This window comes from Chanos chanos, chromosome 7 (assembly GCF_902362185.1).
Source record: "Chanos chanos chromosome 7, fChaCha1.1, whole genome shotgun sequence".
Classification (NCBI taxonomy): domain Eukaryota; kingdom Metazoa; phylum Chordata; class Actinopteri; order Gonorynchiformes; family Chanidae; genus Chanos; species Chanos chanos.
The window spans coordinates 33,967,432-33,979,602 of NC_044501.1; the positions used below are offsets into that span (position 1 = coordinate 33,967,432).

Here is a 12,171-nt window from a genome sequence, read left to right on the forward strand (position 1 = left end):
ACCAGTGATTCATCACAGCGACAAAAGAGACTGATTTCACTTCTCTTTTTCTGTCTTTTTTTCTTTCGAAACAGAAGCAGTACATTAATATTGTTGTTGTTGTTGTTGTGTCCACGAGGTGTCAGTACTTGGTCTCGAATCGTACCGACAGCGGTTTGTTCTTGGTGCCTATATGAGAGACTCAGAAGTATAGAAAAGATATATTAACATGGCCTCTGGCAATGTTTGCACTGCAAACAAGAGCTTGGGAAATTCCGCTAATTCAAAAGTAAATCGAAATAGCGGTTGCTTGAGGCCGCTTAGTTTTCTGGCATGAGATCAGACGCTCGTTTTCGTGGATTAGACACACCTGTTAACGGGAGACAACTGGAGTAATTGTAATTTAAAGGAGGGCGGAAGAACCAGAACGCAAAGCACTTTTTTATTTTCTGCGATAGCCATTTATGGTGAAGTACATCATGTCTGGACTTCTGCGGAGTCTTCTAAAGTTGCATTTAGCTCCCAAACATTCGGGTTTGGTGCAGCAGCGCAACATCACAAGCAAACCGGCCGCCCACAACATTGGCCATGCTGTAAGTTAATCATGATTTACTCTATTACTGTCATGTCTGTATGTCTTTTAACTATGTTAAAAATCTCTGTTTTCTCTCTTCATCAGGAACACATTTTTGTAATGGTCGTGTTTTCCCTTTCCACCCTTGGACCTTCTGGTTGGATCCTTGCAAACGTCAGAGAGTATCAGAAACGGAGCTAACCGTGATACCCCTAGAGTCTGTAAAGTGAACTATATTGCGACACGATGCCCGAACCTGCATTTAATCCGCACTCTGAACACAGCAAACCATAGAAGGATTTGCCTGTTTATTCAGGTGTCTGTTTTGATTGTCTGAATTAAATAAAAGATGCACTGAAACTTTCAATCTCCGGTTTTTCCGTTTTTTCTTTTTGTGGAGGAAGCAGTTCGTTTCAAGCGTGGTTGTGGCAAAGAGCACGTCTCTGCACAGTGGGTATCCCTGTTTTATATTTGACAAATCTTGTGGCGCGGAGCTGTAGCAATACATGAATGAGAGGAAGACTCCCAAATTGGTTCAGTACCAAAATCTGTTTCTTTTCTGGTGAACTCCCAAGTTTTTGTCACTCGCAATTAGGGTAAAACAAATGTTTTAAAACTGTTTTTTTTTATACCATTTTTTGTCACTGAGTATCTCTCGCGCTCACAACACATTAGCAAGGTCCAAGGTCAGTATTTTTTTTTAATCCTAAGTCTAGAAAGAACTGTGATGGTATGTATCAGAAAGAAAATCAAATTACAGTGAGTTTCTCTGAAAACCAAATATTAATGAAAAAGATCATAAATCCAACTGTTACTACATATGTAATAGTTGCAGTCAATAAAAAACCACACACACTGACACAAACAGGATTAAATCCTTTTAATAAAACTCATGAAACACAGTGTAACAAAGGAACGAAACCAAAAAAGCAAGTTTAACATTTACAACCGCAAAAGAAAAAAAAAACCTGTACAACTCTAAATGCCTGGAGTCACTGCCATATTTTTTTTTCCTTTTTTTTTTTTTATTCATTCAGTTTTTTTTTTTTTGTAATGAGACGAAAATTGGAGTGAGGAGAACGGGTCGTTGTATGTATAATTATTCATCGAGGTGAAACATATGCGAGATTTATTGTGACTGTGGACAATGTGTTTTATTTGCGTCTCACTGCCGTTCACAGTAAAGACCTACAGAGATAAAAAGATTCTTATTTGTAGAGGATGTCGTAATGACCAGGTCTGTACAGGAGAAAGATGCGAGGTTCGCTGCCCTCGGGAAAAACGTGATGGTTCACCGTTCCGCCTTCGCCCCGGTCCATGTACTCCACCAGAATAGGCACGTTCAGGGCTTGTGCGAGGGCGATGATATGGATGTGGTCGCTCTCTTTTGACATGGGCTCCACCTCCTGCAAATGAGAAACAGACGATTAAAAAGTCTTATTTCAGTGAATTCTTTAATGGCGATGTAAAAAAACAAAAAACAAAAGGCGCTAGAGATGCCTGGGCATTATTTCTTCTTCCTGTTTCCAATTTATCGAGTGGCCTGCTTTTCATATTGAATCGCTTAGAATCTGGTATGAGCAAATGTTGTTAAAAAAATGAAATGATACTTGTGGCTCTTGTTCAAGTAGCAAAAGTAATGGGGTAAATTTTAGGGGAAAATAATAAGAGGGTCTTTTGGGCCATTCAATACAGACATAATTCTCTGGCAAATATTGATTTCGTCAAGGTTTCAAAATCACCAGTTACGGTCTCTATGGAAATCTGTTCATATCTCTTTGAGTGTCCTACGGCTTATTCACGTTTTAAGGTTTCGGATGCGCTCCGCTCACCTGCTGGCAGAACTCTTTGACGGAACGGCCGCCTTCGATAAAGTGCTGGAAGAAGGTGTGCTCTCGTTGCAAGAAGCCTGAGGTGAGTAGCCTCAGGTAGACCACCACGTAATCAGACACGCTCTGGTCGTTAAAAGAACTGAGCAGGTCCCCAAGCGCTGGCTGTTTTTCACATAGTTCAATCAGGTCCATGAACTTTAGGAGGAGAGAAAGGAAAGAGTACAGGCATTATATCTGATAACCTATCGATTCCATGGGACAATTAATTCTCTGAGAGCATGCTCTGGATTTCAAAATAACACAGGTATTTTTATACAATCTGTACAGAGGCAGTTTTTTTGTTGGTTTTTTTTTTTTTTTTTACATCATTTCAACTCACTGTGTTATGAAAGTCCTCGATGGTGAACTCAGTGAAGCCCTGATTCACCAGGTCCAGTTTGCTCTTTGCTGCAACTGCTTTGAATCTTAAAAAGGAAAAAAAAAAAAACTTTAAGTGAGTGACACTCTTTTTTTTTTTATAGTAGCAGACAGTCAGGGCCCCAGAGACATCATTGCTAATTCTGCCCCTGCGGCTTTGCACTTTCTCGGAGGAGATTCCATTTTTAGCATTTTACGCTTGGTCCCTTACCGCTGCAGTTCTTTGCTGTCATCCAGTAGAGACTCCAAATGCGAGAACCCAAAGGCTCTGTAGAAACAGTTTCCGTCGGGCCGTGTCTTTCGGATGTACGAGTATTTTTTGTGTAGGTCCTGCGGGGAAGGCAGCACAGAGCACGGTTAGTGGAACAGTACTGTAATAGGGATACTTGCTCCAAATCAGCCTTCATTCATTTTGTATGGTGACCCATGCTGTATGAAACATCAAAGTCGTAACATATGTAAAAAAAAAACAACAACAACAACAACAACAAAAAAACAACCCAAAACTTGCAGCAGAGGGATCAGATCCTATCCTTGGAGGTCCAGAATGTTAAAAGGTTTTTGTGGGGGTGTGTGTGAAACTAAAAGGACTGGGACAAACACTAGACCCCCACCCCCCTCCAGGAATGAGTCTGAATGTTCCTACCATAAAATAAGTGTCAGAGTTGCAGCCAAACTAATTGAAGCTGTAGTTGATTAGTACTGACCTTTATCTTCAGCTGATAGATAGTGTCCTCCTCAGCATATTCACTGTACAACACTGACAAATCCTGTCTGTCTGAGACTAAAGGATTACTGGTCGCAATCTAAACAGAAAAAAAAAAGAGGTACATGTTGCAATCGACAACATACAAAAGGGACAAACAAAATGGTTTATCGATGAAACTGTGAAAACAACAGAAAAATTGAAAAAAGAAATAGAAAAAAAAATATCCATTAAGTTTTTAGGGGGCACATTCTAACAACAAAAGTTGGTGTCTGAGACACAAGAAACTCCTTTCCCTTTTCTGAGATACATCGAAGTCTTGCCTGTCATGTTGTGAACGGTTTTTCACAAAGGGCACCGGTCTTACCTCCTGCTGAATACGGTCCTGTTGGGCCATTATAGCCTCATCATACGCCAGGCAGTTCACTCCTGCAGAAATGGGGAAGGGGGGGGGGGGACAACACAGTCCATAAAACCATTGCCCAAAACTGACTCGCTTAACAAAACAAAAACCTGAACACAATGACATTCTTTACAAAGGAAAAAAAAACGTCAAGAAAGATATTGAGGCCATGTGTATGAGAGAGAGAGAGAGAGAGAGAGAGAGAGAGTGAGAGAGGGAGAAAGAGAGAGAGAGAAACAGTTGGAGGAGGGAGGGGGGGGGGGTGGTCTTTGAGTTTTCTGCATCCAGTTTAGAATGGTAGCAGTGATGTAATCTTTTAAAAGCAGAGAAGTGAGAGTATGCCCAGCAGTGATGTGCTCGGGTCACTTTTGAACCTAATTTAGCTGATGAGCGAGTATATCACCTACATGCCGTAAGCGAATTCTTACACATTTAAGAAAAAAAAAGCATTGCATAATTAGACGCTTATTCTGCACGTAACTAATCCAGTGGGGCAAGTTCAAGCTTACTGAAGAGTGGGACTTTGGTTAACTGTTATGCAACAACAGATCGAAAATTAAACATTAGCTGACGATTTAAAAAACGATATATCATTCAGTCGGCGAAACTGGCAAAATGCCTCTTTATTCCGTTATCTAATCACGTATCAAATTATATGACAGTGTGCAAGCACTGATTAGCTTGCTGACTATCCTCATTTAATTCTGTCGTCATAGCTATTAGACAAACATGCAGACATCAGACAACAGGTAGACTAAAACAATACGCATGCAGGTGACATTACGTTTACAGGGTCACTCGATAACTTCGCAATACAAAGTCATATTTGCTCTCTTTCTTTGTTTCACCATTAAGCTCTGGCCTCCCCAGTTTCTTTCACCCCAACCTTCTCACGTTGCAGCAGTGTCAACAAGAAGCTAAACTGCCATTTTGCATTAAGACAGCTGATTTCGACGAAGAAAATTAAAGACATATATTTAGGGCTTCAAAACTCCGGTATGTGTAAAAGCAGGCATTAAATACGTGGGAAGAAATGGCACTGTTGTTTCACTCACCCTCCATCTCTCCCTGTGATGTTTCCTGCTGTTCCTCCGCCATCTTCGTTTTGGGAAGTCTCTGTCCACAACCCTCCCTCTCTGTTTAACCTATTCTGTACTTCCGGGTCAGTAATTCACAGTTTCGTTCTGAAGCACCTTTTGGCCACTTACGTTTGTGAAAGTCAAAGCAGTAGTTGGCATCTAGTTACAATAACTGTCCGAGAATGTCGATGATGTTCTGCAGACTTTCATGGTCAATGAGGAGTATTCAACGAGAGGCTGCGCGTCGATGGCACCATACCAGTTTGACAAGTTTGTGAAGTTATCCTGCTTGATGCACGCTGTACATAGATGATCGTGCTGTTCTCATATCGAGAGACACGCTGTAATCAAGGCTTTCATCAAAAATGCGGAATAGAGATGTAGAACACACCCCCTTCATAGCAGCTCACTGAAATGCCCAGATATTCTGTTAACGTTTTTACTGCACATGTGACTAACCTGACTGCTTACACTTATCTGATATTCTCCACAGCGGACCTAATTGAGAACATGGACAAGAAAGCAACGTGGGACAGATTTTACACAGAAACTGGCGATAAGAATAAATTTAAGAATTTCGAATGGTTCTTTGGTTTTGACTCTGTCCAAGATTTCATCCTACCTTTGCTGGACACACAGCCCAAAACCAACGCACCACTACACATCCTGGATATGGGATGTGGCACCTCTGCTTTAGGACCATGTATTTATAGAGATTCTCAAAGACAAGTGAAGGTCACGTGTGCAGACATTTCGCCAGTGGCAGTGTGTCTAATGCAGGAGCACGCCCAAAACTCGCCGGTTGAGTCAAAAAATCCACATTCAACCCTTGTTTTCCAAGAATTGGACTGTGCAGAGTTAGAGGGACACTTTGGTCCCGGGAGCTTGGATGTCATTGTGGATAAAGGTACAACAGACGCCTTGCTGCGGTCCAGGGAGGGACGAGCGAAAGCCGGACAGATTGTAAGGCAGTGTTTGTGGGCATTAAGACATTCGGGGAGTCTCCTCCAGTTCTCAGACGAGGACCCTGACGCTCGTCTCCTTTGGCTGGAGAAGGAGATCAGAAACGACGGTGGAGAGGTGCAGGCAGATGTCTGGGTTCAGGAGATTGGGGTGCTGAGAGGAATTTGTTATTTTTGCTATCAGGTAACCCCTCACAAGACGGTGTGCTGACACTTTGGAGGACATAAAGGGGATCATGTTATTATCTCATTCCCAGGAACCAAATGCATTTTTACAGCAATCAGTTTCCCCATGTTAAATAAACATAAGTAAGGAGTTGTACAAACTTGTCTGTGTCACTTTGCTTCTTAACTACATCACTACGGTTCAGTGGATTCAAGCAATAGTTTAGTACGTAACTTACCATACTGGTCAGTAGATCAAACTATGTTCTCACCATGTGATGGGCACAGACAAAGACTAGAATGATGTCAATAGAAAATGTTTTTATTTCTGGAAGAAAAATGGTAGAACTATTGAAAAACGGTTCATTTAATATAAATTTAACAGCACAACAACTTTATACAATCGCATTTAAAAGAGCCATGGTAAAAAGTGCAAACAAACCCTGAGCTGTTGTGGATGTTTGCATAGGGGAGTCTACATTAGCAGCCCAACTAAAATACACAAGCACGAGGGAAAAAAAAAAAATCACATTGATTCACTAAGGTGACACAATTGAAACAAAGAGTGGTTTATACCATTGTAAAAACAAACAAAAACAAAAAAAAAAGAATGAAAAGAACATAATGTCGTCAATAGGATTAAGAACCTCAAGACATAAGGTATAGGAACACTATACAGAACTATGCCATATTTAAAGCACAACAGTAATCATGGTCGGAGTTAACAGCAAAGGCAGCCAATGCTCTCCCTCGCAAAGTGCAACACACGCAAGCTCTTAATGTAGCAGTGATCAAGGGGAGTCTTCCCCTCCCCCCCCCCCTTTTTTTTTTCTTTTTTTACTGTCTGTAGTTTGGGTTATGCCTTCGGGAAATATAAGGGGCGTACGACCTCTTGTTGTGCTTGTGTTGTGTCTTCATCACATAATTGTTTCTGGTCGGGGCAGCAGCTAAAGATCGCTGATTAGACACGGACCAGTAGTCGCCACCTAAAAACATCCGAAAAAAGCATAAAACGGTCGTTAAGGCAAACCCCAGGACCTGGACCCCTTCACGTTGAATAAAATGCGTTACATACCATAAAACACGCAGTGACGAATGAGTGAACGGAACACTTACCGTTATGGTTGTTTTTATTATGGACGAAGTCGCTGTCGAAGCTGAGGGAGCCGGCAGTAAAATAAGGCTGAGTGCACAAACGATCCCGATAAAAGCTTGGGTCAAAGCCACCGCTGTGTGCTACCAGTTGTTCAGAGTGGCGGTTTGGCCCTAAGAAGAGAAAAGAGTGAGACAGAGTTTACTCTGTGAAGTCTCAGTTACATTCGGAAAATGGAAATGCAGTCATACATATAAACAGGAACTGTGACAGTCAGGGATAATGATGTCAGATCAACGCACAGTTCACTTTGTTCAAAATTCAGTAGGACACAGTCCACGGTAGGCTGACAACTGGAAAAACTGTTTTTTGGGGTTTTTTTTCCCCCCCTCAGTTGTTAGCTCTATAACTGGTAACTCCATATGAAAGTTGTCATATCTCCTGGTGTCAAAGGGGCCTGATAAAATACAGACAACTCTCTGAAGACTGGCACAATTAATAACAGATCTTCCAAAAATTACAGTCTCCTAAATTTTCTGACGTCATGCGAGAGTTCAAGATGAGAGGAGACGTGATGGGAATCGTTCACCTTCGTAGAAAGGCGGATGCGACCAGAGGAGTGGCGGCACGTAATCACCCTGTGTCCTCATCCGTACGTGGTCTGCAAAATAAGATTTAAAACATATTGAGATTGACCAGAATGTCTCACACACTGTTTTACAGATATAATAAGGTCTTGTAGATGTCAGTGGATAGGCCTCAAAAGAATTTTTAGACTGGAGAACATTGTGTGGATTGCGAACAAGTGACTGCATTTTGTTTTAAAAAGGAACTGGTAGACCAAAAAAAAAAAAAAAAAACCCCATTCCAGACAAGTTAACTAAAATATTTCTTACTTACATGCATTTCAGTAGAGGTATCCTTCCTTGAGGCTTTTACAGAGCACTAATCCATTGCATTACAAATAAGTGGTTCAAAGTATATAAAAATCTTTCTCCCCTATGCATCCATTCATTCATACAACTCTCTGATTTTGGATTTTAATAATCCCACACACCATATGATCGTGCATTAGGAGAGAGTCTGAGTGACACCTGACTTTTGCATGGATACTATGGAATTCATTACCTGTGGAAAGTGGATTGGGAAGCTCCACACCCCAGGCCTGAGCAGCGTGTTCCAGCGGTAAAGTTGGGATGCGACGGTGGGCCTGGCTGTTCCAGTGGACCCCCCCGTAGCAAGGCGGGTTTGACCAGAGGAGAGGCTGCACGTAATCACCCTGATAAGTCTTTAGCGCTTTCTGCTGTGTCCCCTTCTGTACGCGGTCTGCAAAATAAGATTTCGAATATATTAAGATAGACCGGAATGTCTCACACACTGTTTTTACAGATGTAATAAGGTCTAAGAGACGTCAGCGGACAGGCCTCAAAAGCACAGTTACCTGTTTTTTTAGGCTGAAGCACACTGTGTGGAATGCCAACAAGTGACTGCACTTTGTTTTCAGAAGGAGCTGGTAGACCAATAAAAAAACATTTCAGACAAAATACATCTTACTTGCATGCATTTCAATAAAGGTATAATACAGAGCATTAATCCACTGCATTACAAATACGTGGTTCAAAGTATATAAAAATCTTTGTCCTTTGCATCCATTCATTCATACAACTCTTTAATTTTGGACTTTATTAATCCACAGCATCATGTGATTGTACATTAGAGAGAGTCGGAGTGACACCTGGCTTTGCATGGATACTATGGAATTCATTACCTGTGGAAAGTGGATTGGGAAGCTCCACACCCCAGGCCTGTGCAGCGTGTTCTAGCAGTAAATTTGTGATGCGACGGTGGGCCACACTGTTCCAGTGGACCCCATCCTTCATGCGGTGCTCCAGGCTGAATCGGAACAGGAAGTGCAGGTCCAACACGTCCAGCCCATAAGCCTCAGCCATCGTGGCGCTGTAGAAGTTTGCCTCAATCACGTCGTATCGTAGCAACGGGGCCATTTCCTTGATCTAAAAGGGTTAGTGGAGTATACCAAAAACCACAGAGAAATTGGGCCAGGCCATTAAGCCTTCTGTCCTGAGTGAGTTACTGGTTTCATCATAGATGCCGTCTGCTCCAAAATGTTCCACAGATTAAACTCAAAGTCAACTAACTTTCCATGCACAGTTATTACGACTGCAATCCATTTTTAGGCAATGTCCATGCCACTGAATCAAAGTCACTGATCTGTAAAACCATGGCAACGGAAAGAGAACCTACCTCTGGAACCAGAAAACCACCGAGGATTCTCTCTCCCAGTGGCATTGTCATATTCCACAGTATCAGACATTCCTGTGGGAGGACGGCTGTCAACTGTGAGAAGAATTTGTTGAGATTCTCCCTGTAATCCAAGACCCATTTGCGATTGTACCTGAGCAATCCAACAGAGGATGGCAATGTCAAACAATGCAGGCTTCGATGAATCACCAAAGTCAATGAACCATTTAAGTCCTGCAGTATGATACCAAAAAGTACTCAGGAAGAGCAATATAATGTAAAGAGGGTTTTTTTTTTTTTGACAGATTGTCTTTTTTTCTTCGATAGCGACCTCTGACATTCCTTGATCACACATATTACAGGTGTAATCACTATTACCTGGAAATGTCCCATACACAAGAGTTGACGACGACCATGTCCGGTTTGATTCCATGTTCCAGATCAGCGAGCACACTCTCCATGTATCGAGAGAAGATCCGCGTGACGAAGTAAAACCTCACGAGGTGGTGATCCGAGCGGTACTGTCGGACCTCACGGTACTCTGTCCCATTTGACATTTGACCCAGTTTTCCTCCTTCCACCAGGGTGTCCCGTTCAAAGGACAGCTCTCCCTGACAACACAAATGACAGTTTGTGTTAAATGATTAGTTTAACATTGAATTTCAGTTCAATGTTTCTAACCTGGGAGTCAGTTCCTGAACAATAAAATATAAATTGGTTATCTACATTGGTTCTTGACTGCCATAGTTTTAGGCCTACCTTGCTTTTAAGCTGGGGCAAACTTAAGTAACCATCTCTCTGCAACAGCAGAACCAAGTCCTTGTACACTGAACGCTGAACTGAAGAGAAAAGTATGATTTATAATATTTTAGCCCAAATATAATTAAAAAAAAAATCTTGTGAAAATCATCTACATCTTAAACTCTTGTTATACTCACTGGAATCACCAATTACAATAACAAATTTGTTGTGGAGGAGCTGGCTGGCGTGGTAATGGGTCACAGTCTTCATGGTATCTTGGATAAAAACAAATTAATTATTAATTCATTCAACACACGTCAAGAAAAAAAGGATGTAAATATTGGCCTTAATTGTCGCCTCACTCCCCTTTTACGTTAACAATTTCATGGATACAACAAACACTTGTCAAAACCTTGATAAAATATCGGAAGCTCCCCTACTTCTGGGTGCCGCAACGGATCTCTTTAAATAATCCTTTAATCTGTTATGCTTTATTTGAATCCAACGCACAGTCTTCTGGGAAATTATTTATACAACGTTAGTTCCATCCGACAACCACACCCAACTGTTGCCAATTTGAGAGTCGGCTCGCTGGAACAGTTCGACTGTTTGCGATGACTATAACTTTGCAAATACAAGACGGTAAAGTTAGGCCTGTAATAACGTTACTTATCTCAACACTTGTAAACATTAAAGTGCTTAGAACATTTATTCGAACGTCGCTCTGATTGCAGTATTTCTAATTAACTCAATTAGCTGCCTAGCATGCGCTGGCCCATAATGAGATGTGAGGAACGATAGGCTGACCAGTTCGCAAATTACTACTCCACGATAGTTAGTCTGCTAGCTCAAGTGACTGCAAAAAGCATTAACAGCATCACGTCTCAAAAGAAGCAACAAGAGGTCTAGCGCCCATCCTGGTAGGCTTCAGTAAAGTGTAGCACTGCCCATCCTCGTGTTTCAATAACAAAATAGCCTATTTTCCGTGTCACTTTTCTCGTGTAAACTGTCTTTCCATCTACAGTGTCTAATTCGAACAGTTAGTTTTCCCCACGCTGATATCTGCGCATTTTTTATTTCCCCCCAACAAATTAATTTTTAAAACTTTATTATTTCGTAAGAAGGTGTGGATACACTTGGGAATGAAGTGATTGACAGCCTTGGTTAGAGGAGACCAGCTGCAGCACCTGTATCGGTGTCTGAATATGTCATTAAATTACATACATGAACTGCACTTTTACTGTTGATTCATTACGCTTACCGAACAAATTGTGTATCCTGGAACAAACAGCCCTTGCCGTTGCTGCAAATTAAAACAGCGTGCAACGAGCTGGTGCTTGATATTGGGAGACGGGGGCGTGCCGACCAAATGAGTAGGTGTACCTGACCAGAACCCATGGTTGGTGCTAGATTGGATCAACCAAAGAAATGGGAGGGAGGAACGCTCGCTGCTAGCGTAACCGTAACCCTAACCAATCGCAGCAGCGTAACGTTTCTCCGGCTGATCCAATCTAGTATTTGCCAGAGTCAGAACCCATCTATATAATGCCCGTCCACTTTCTATTAATGCCGTTGTACCGAAATTGGCTGCAATCGATCTGGAGGGTGCTCGCGAGGGATTCCCCAATGAATGGGAGAGAATGGAGCTAAACGGCTAAAATAATTATTTACACCTGCTTCTAGACAAAAAGCTCAATTTTTAATTTAGTTTTTGCAAATATCGTATCGGTTATATATCAGAACTGAAATGAAAAATACTAATGTCCTTATGTTTTCCTTACATGGAAGGAAAATAAAACGCTACCGTTCTGCTAATGTATGCTGATTGGTCGGTTAAGGATTACGACGGAATGCGACAGGACATCCTCCCTCGATGCCACCCAGAATCCTGGGAAGTTTTTGAAATGAAGTCGAATAAAAATCTAAAGGAGGACCATCTTCGTGTTTGACAGCTAAATCTG

General features: G+C 41.7%; 3 protein-coding genes across 3 annotated transcripts; 1 reads left to right on the plus strand and 2 right to left on the minus strand.

Annotated features, from left to right (window-relative positions):
* Positions 1–1,621: 1,621 nt before the first annotated feature.
* On the minus strand, positions 1,622–5,009 carry otub1b (OTU deubiquitinase, ubiquitin aldehyde binding 1b). The gene is made up of 7 exons (XM_030780100.1): positions 4,967–5,009; positions 3,876–3,937; positions 3,510–3,608; positions 3,014–3,132; positions 2,765–2,849; positions 2,386–2,580; positions 1,622–1,959 (listed from the first exon to the last, which is right to left on the minus strand). The coding sequence occupies exons 1-7, from the start codon at positions 5,007–5,009 to the stop codon at positions 1,762–1,764; spliced, it is 801 nt and encodes a 266-aa protein (XP_030635960.1). The 3' UTR covers positions 1,622–1,761.
* A 163-nt stretch (positions 5,010–5,172) lies between these two features.
* Positions 5,173–6,221, plus strand: cskmt (citrate synthase lysine methyltransferase). The gene is made up of 2 exons (XM_030780101.1): positions 5,173–5,260; positions 5,484–6,221. The coding sequence occupies exons 1-2, from the start codon at positions 5,173–5,175 to the stop codon at positions 6,161–6,163; spliced, it is 768 nt and encodes a 255-aa protein (XP_030635961.1). The 3' UTR covers positions 6,164–6,221.
* A 733-nt stretch (positions 6,222–6,954) lies between these two features.
* Positions 6,955–10,495, minus strand: fam113 (family with sequence similarity 113; the record flags this gene model as incomplete). The annotated part of the gene is made up of 9 exons (XM_030779217.1): positions 6,955–7,103; positions 7,234–7,383; positions 7,800–7,871; positions 8,339–8,536; positions 8,979–9,222; positions 9,473–9,623; positions 9,848–10,080; positions 10,229–10,308; positions 10,408–10,495. Coding segments are annotated over 9 exons (1,365 nt in total), but the record flags the coding sequence as incomplete, so codon positions are not given.
* Between the last annotated feature and the right edge of the window lie 1,676 nt (positions 10,496–12,171).

Coding starts and splice junctions, on each gene's coding strand:
- otub1b (XM_030780100.1), bottom strand. CDS start 5,009: ATGGCGGAGGAACAGCAGGAAACATCACAGGGAGAGATGGAGG. Junction 3,133..3,509: donor TCTATCAGCTGAAGATAAAG/GTCAGTACTAAT, acceptor CCTTCCCCGCAG/GACCTACACAAAAAATACTC. Junction 2,581..2,764: donor TCGAGGACTTTCATAACACA/GTGAGTTGAAAT, acceptor CTCCTCCTAAAG/TTCATGGACCTGATTGAACT.
- cskmt (XM_030780101.1), top strand. CDS start 5,173: ATGTCGATGATGTTCTGCAGACTTTCATGGTCAATGAGGAGTATTCAA. Junction 5,261..5,483: donor GCACCATACCAGTTTGACAA/GTTTGTGAAGTT, acceptor TATTCTCCACAG/CGGACCTAATTGAGAACATG.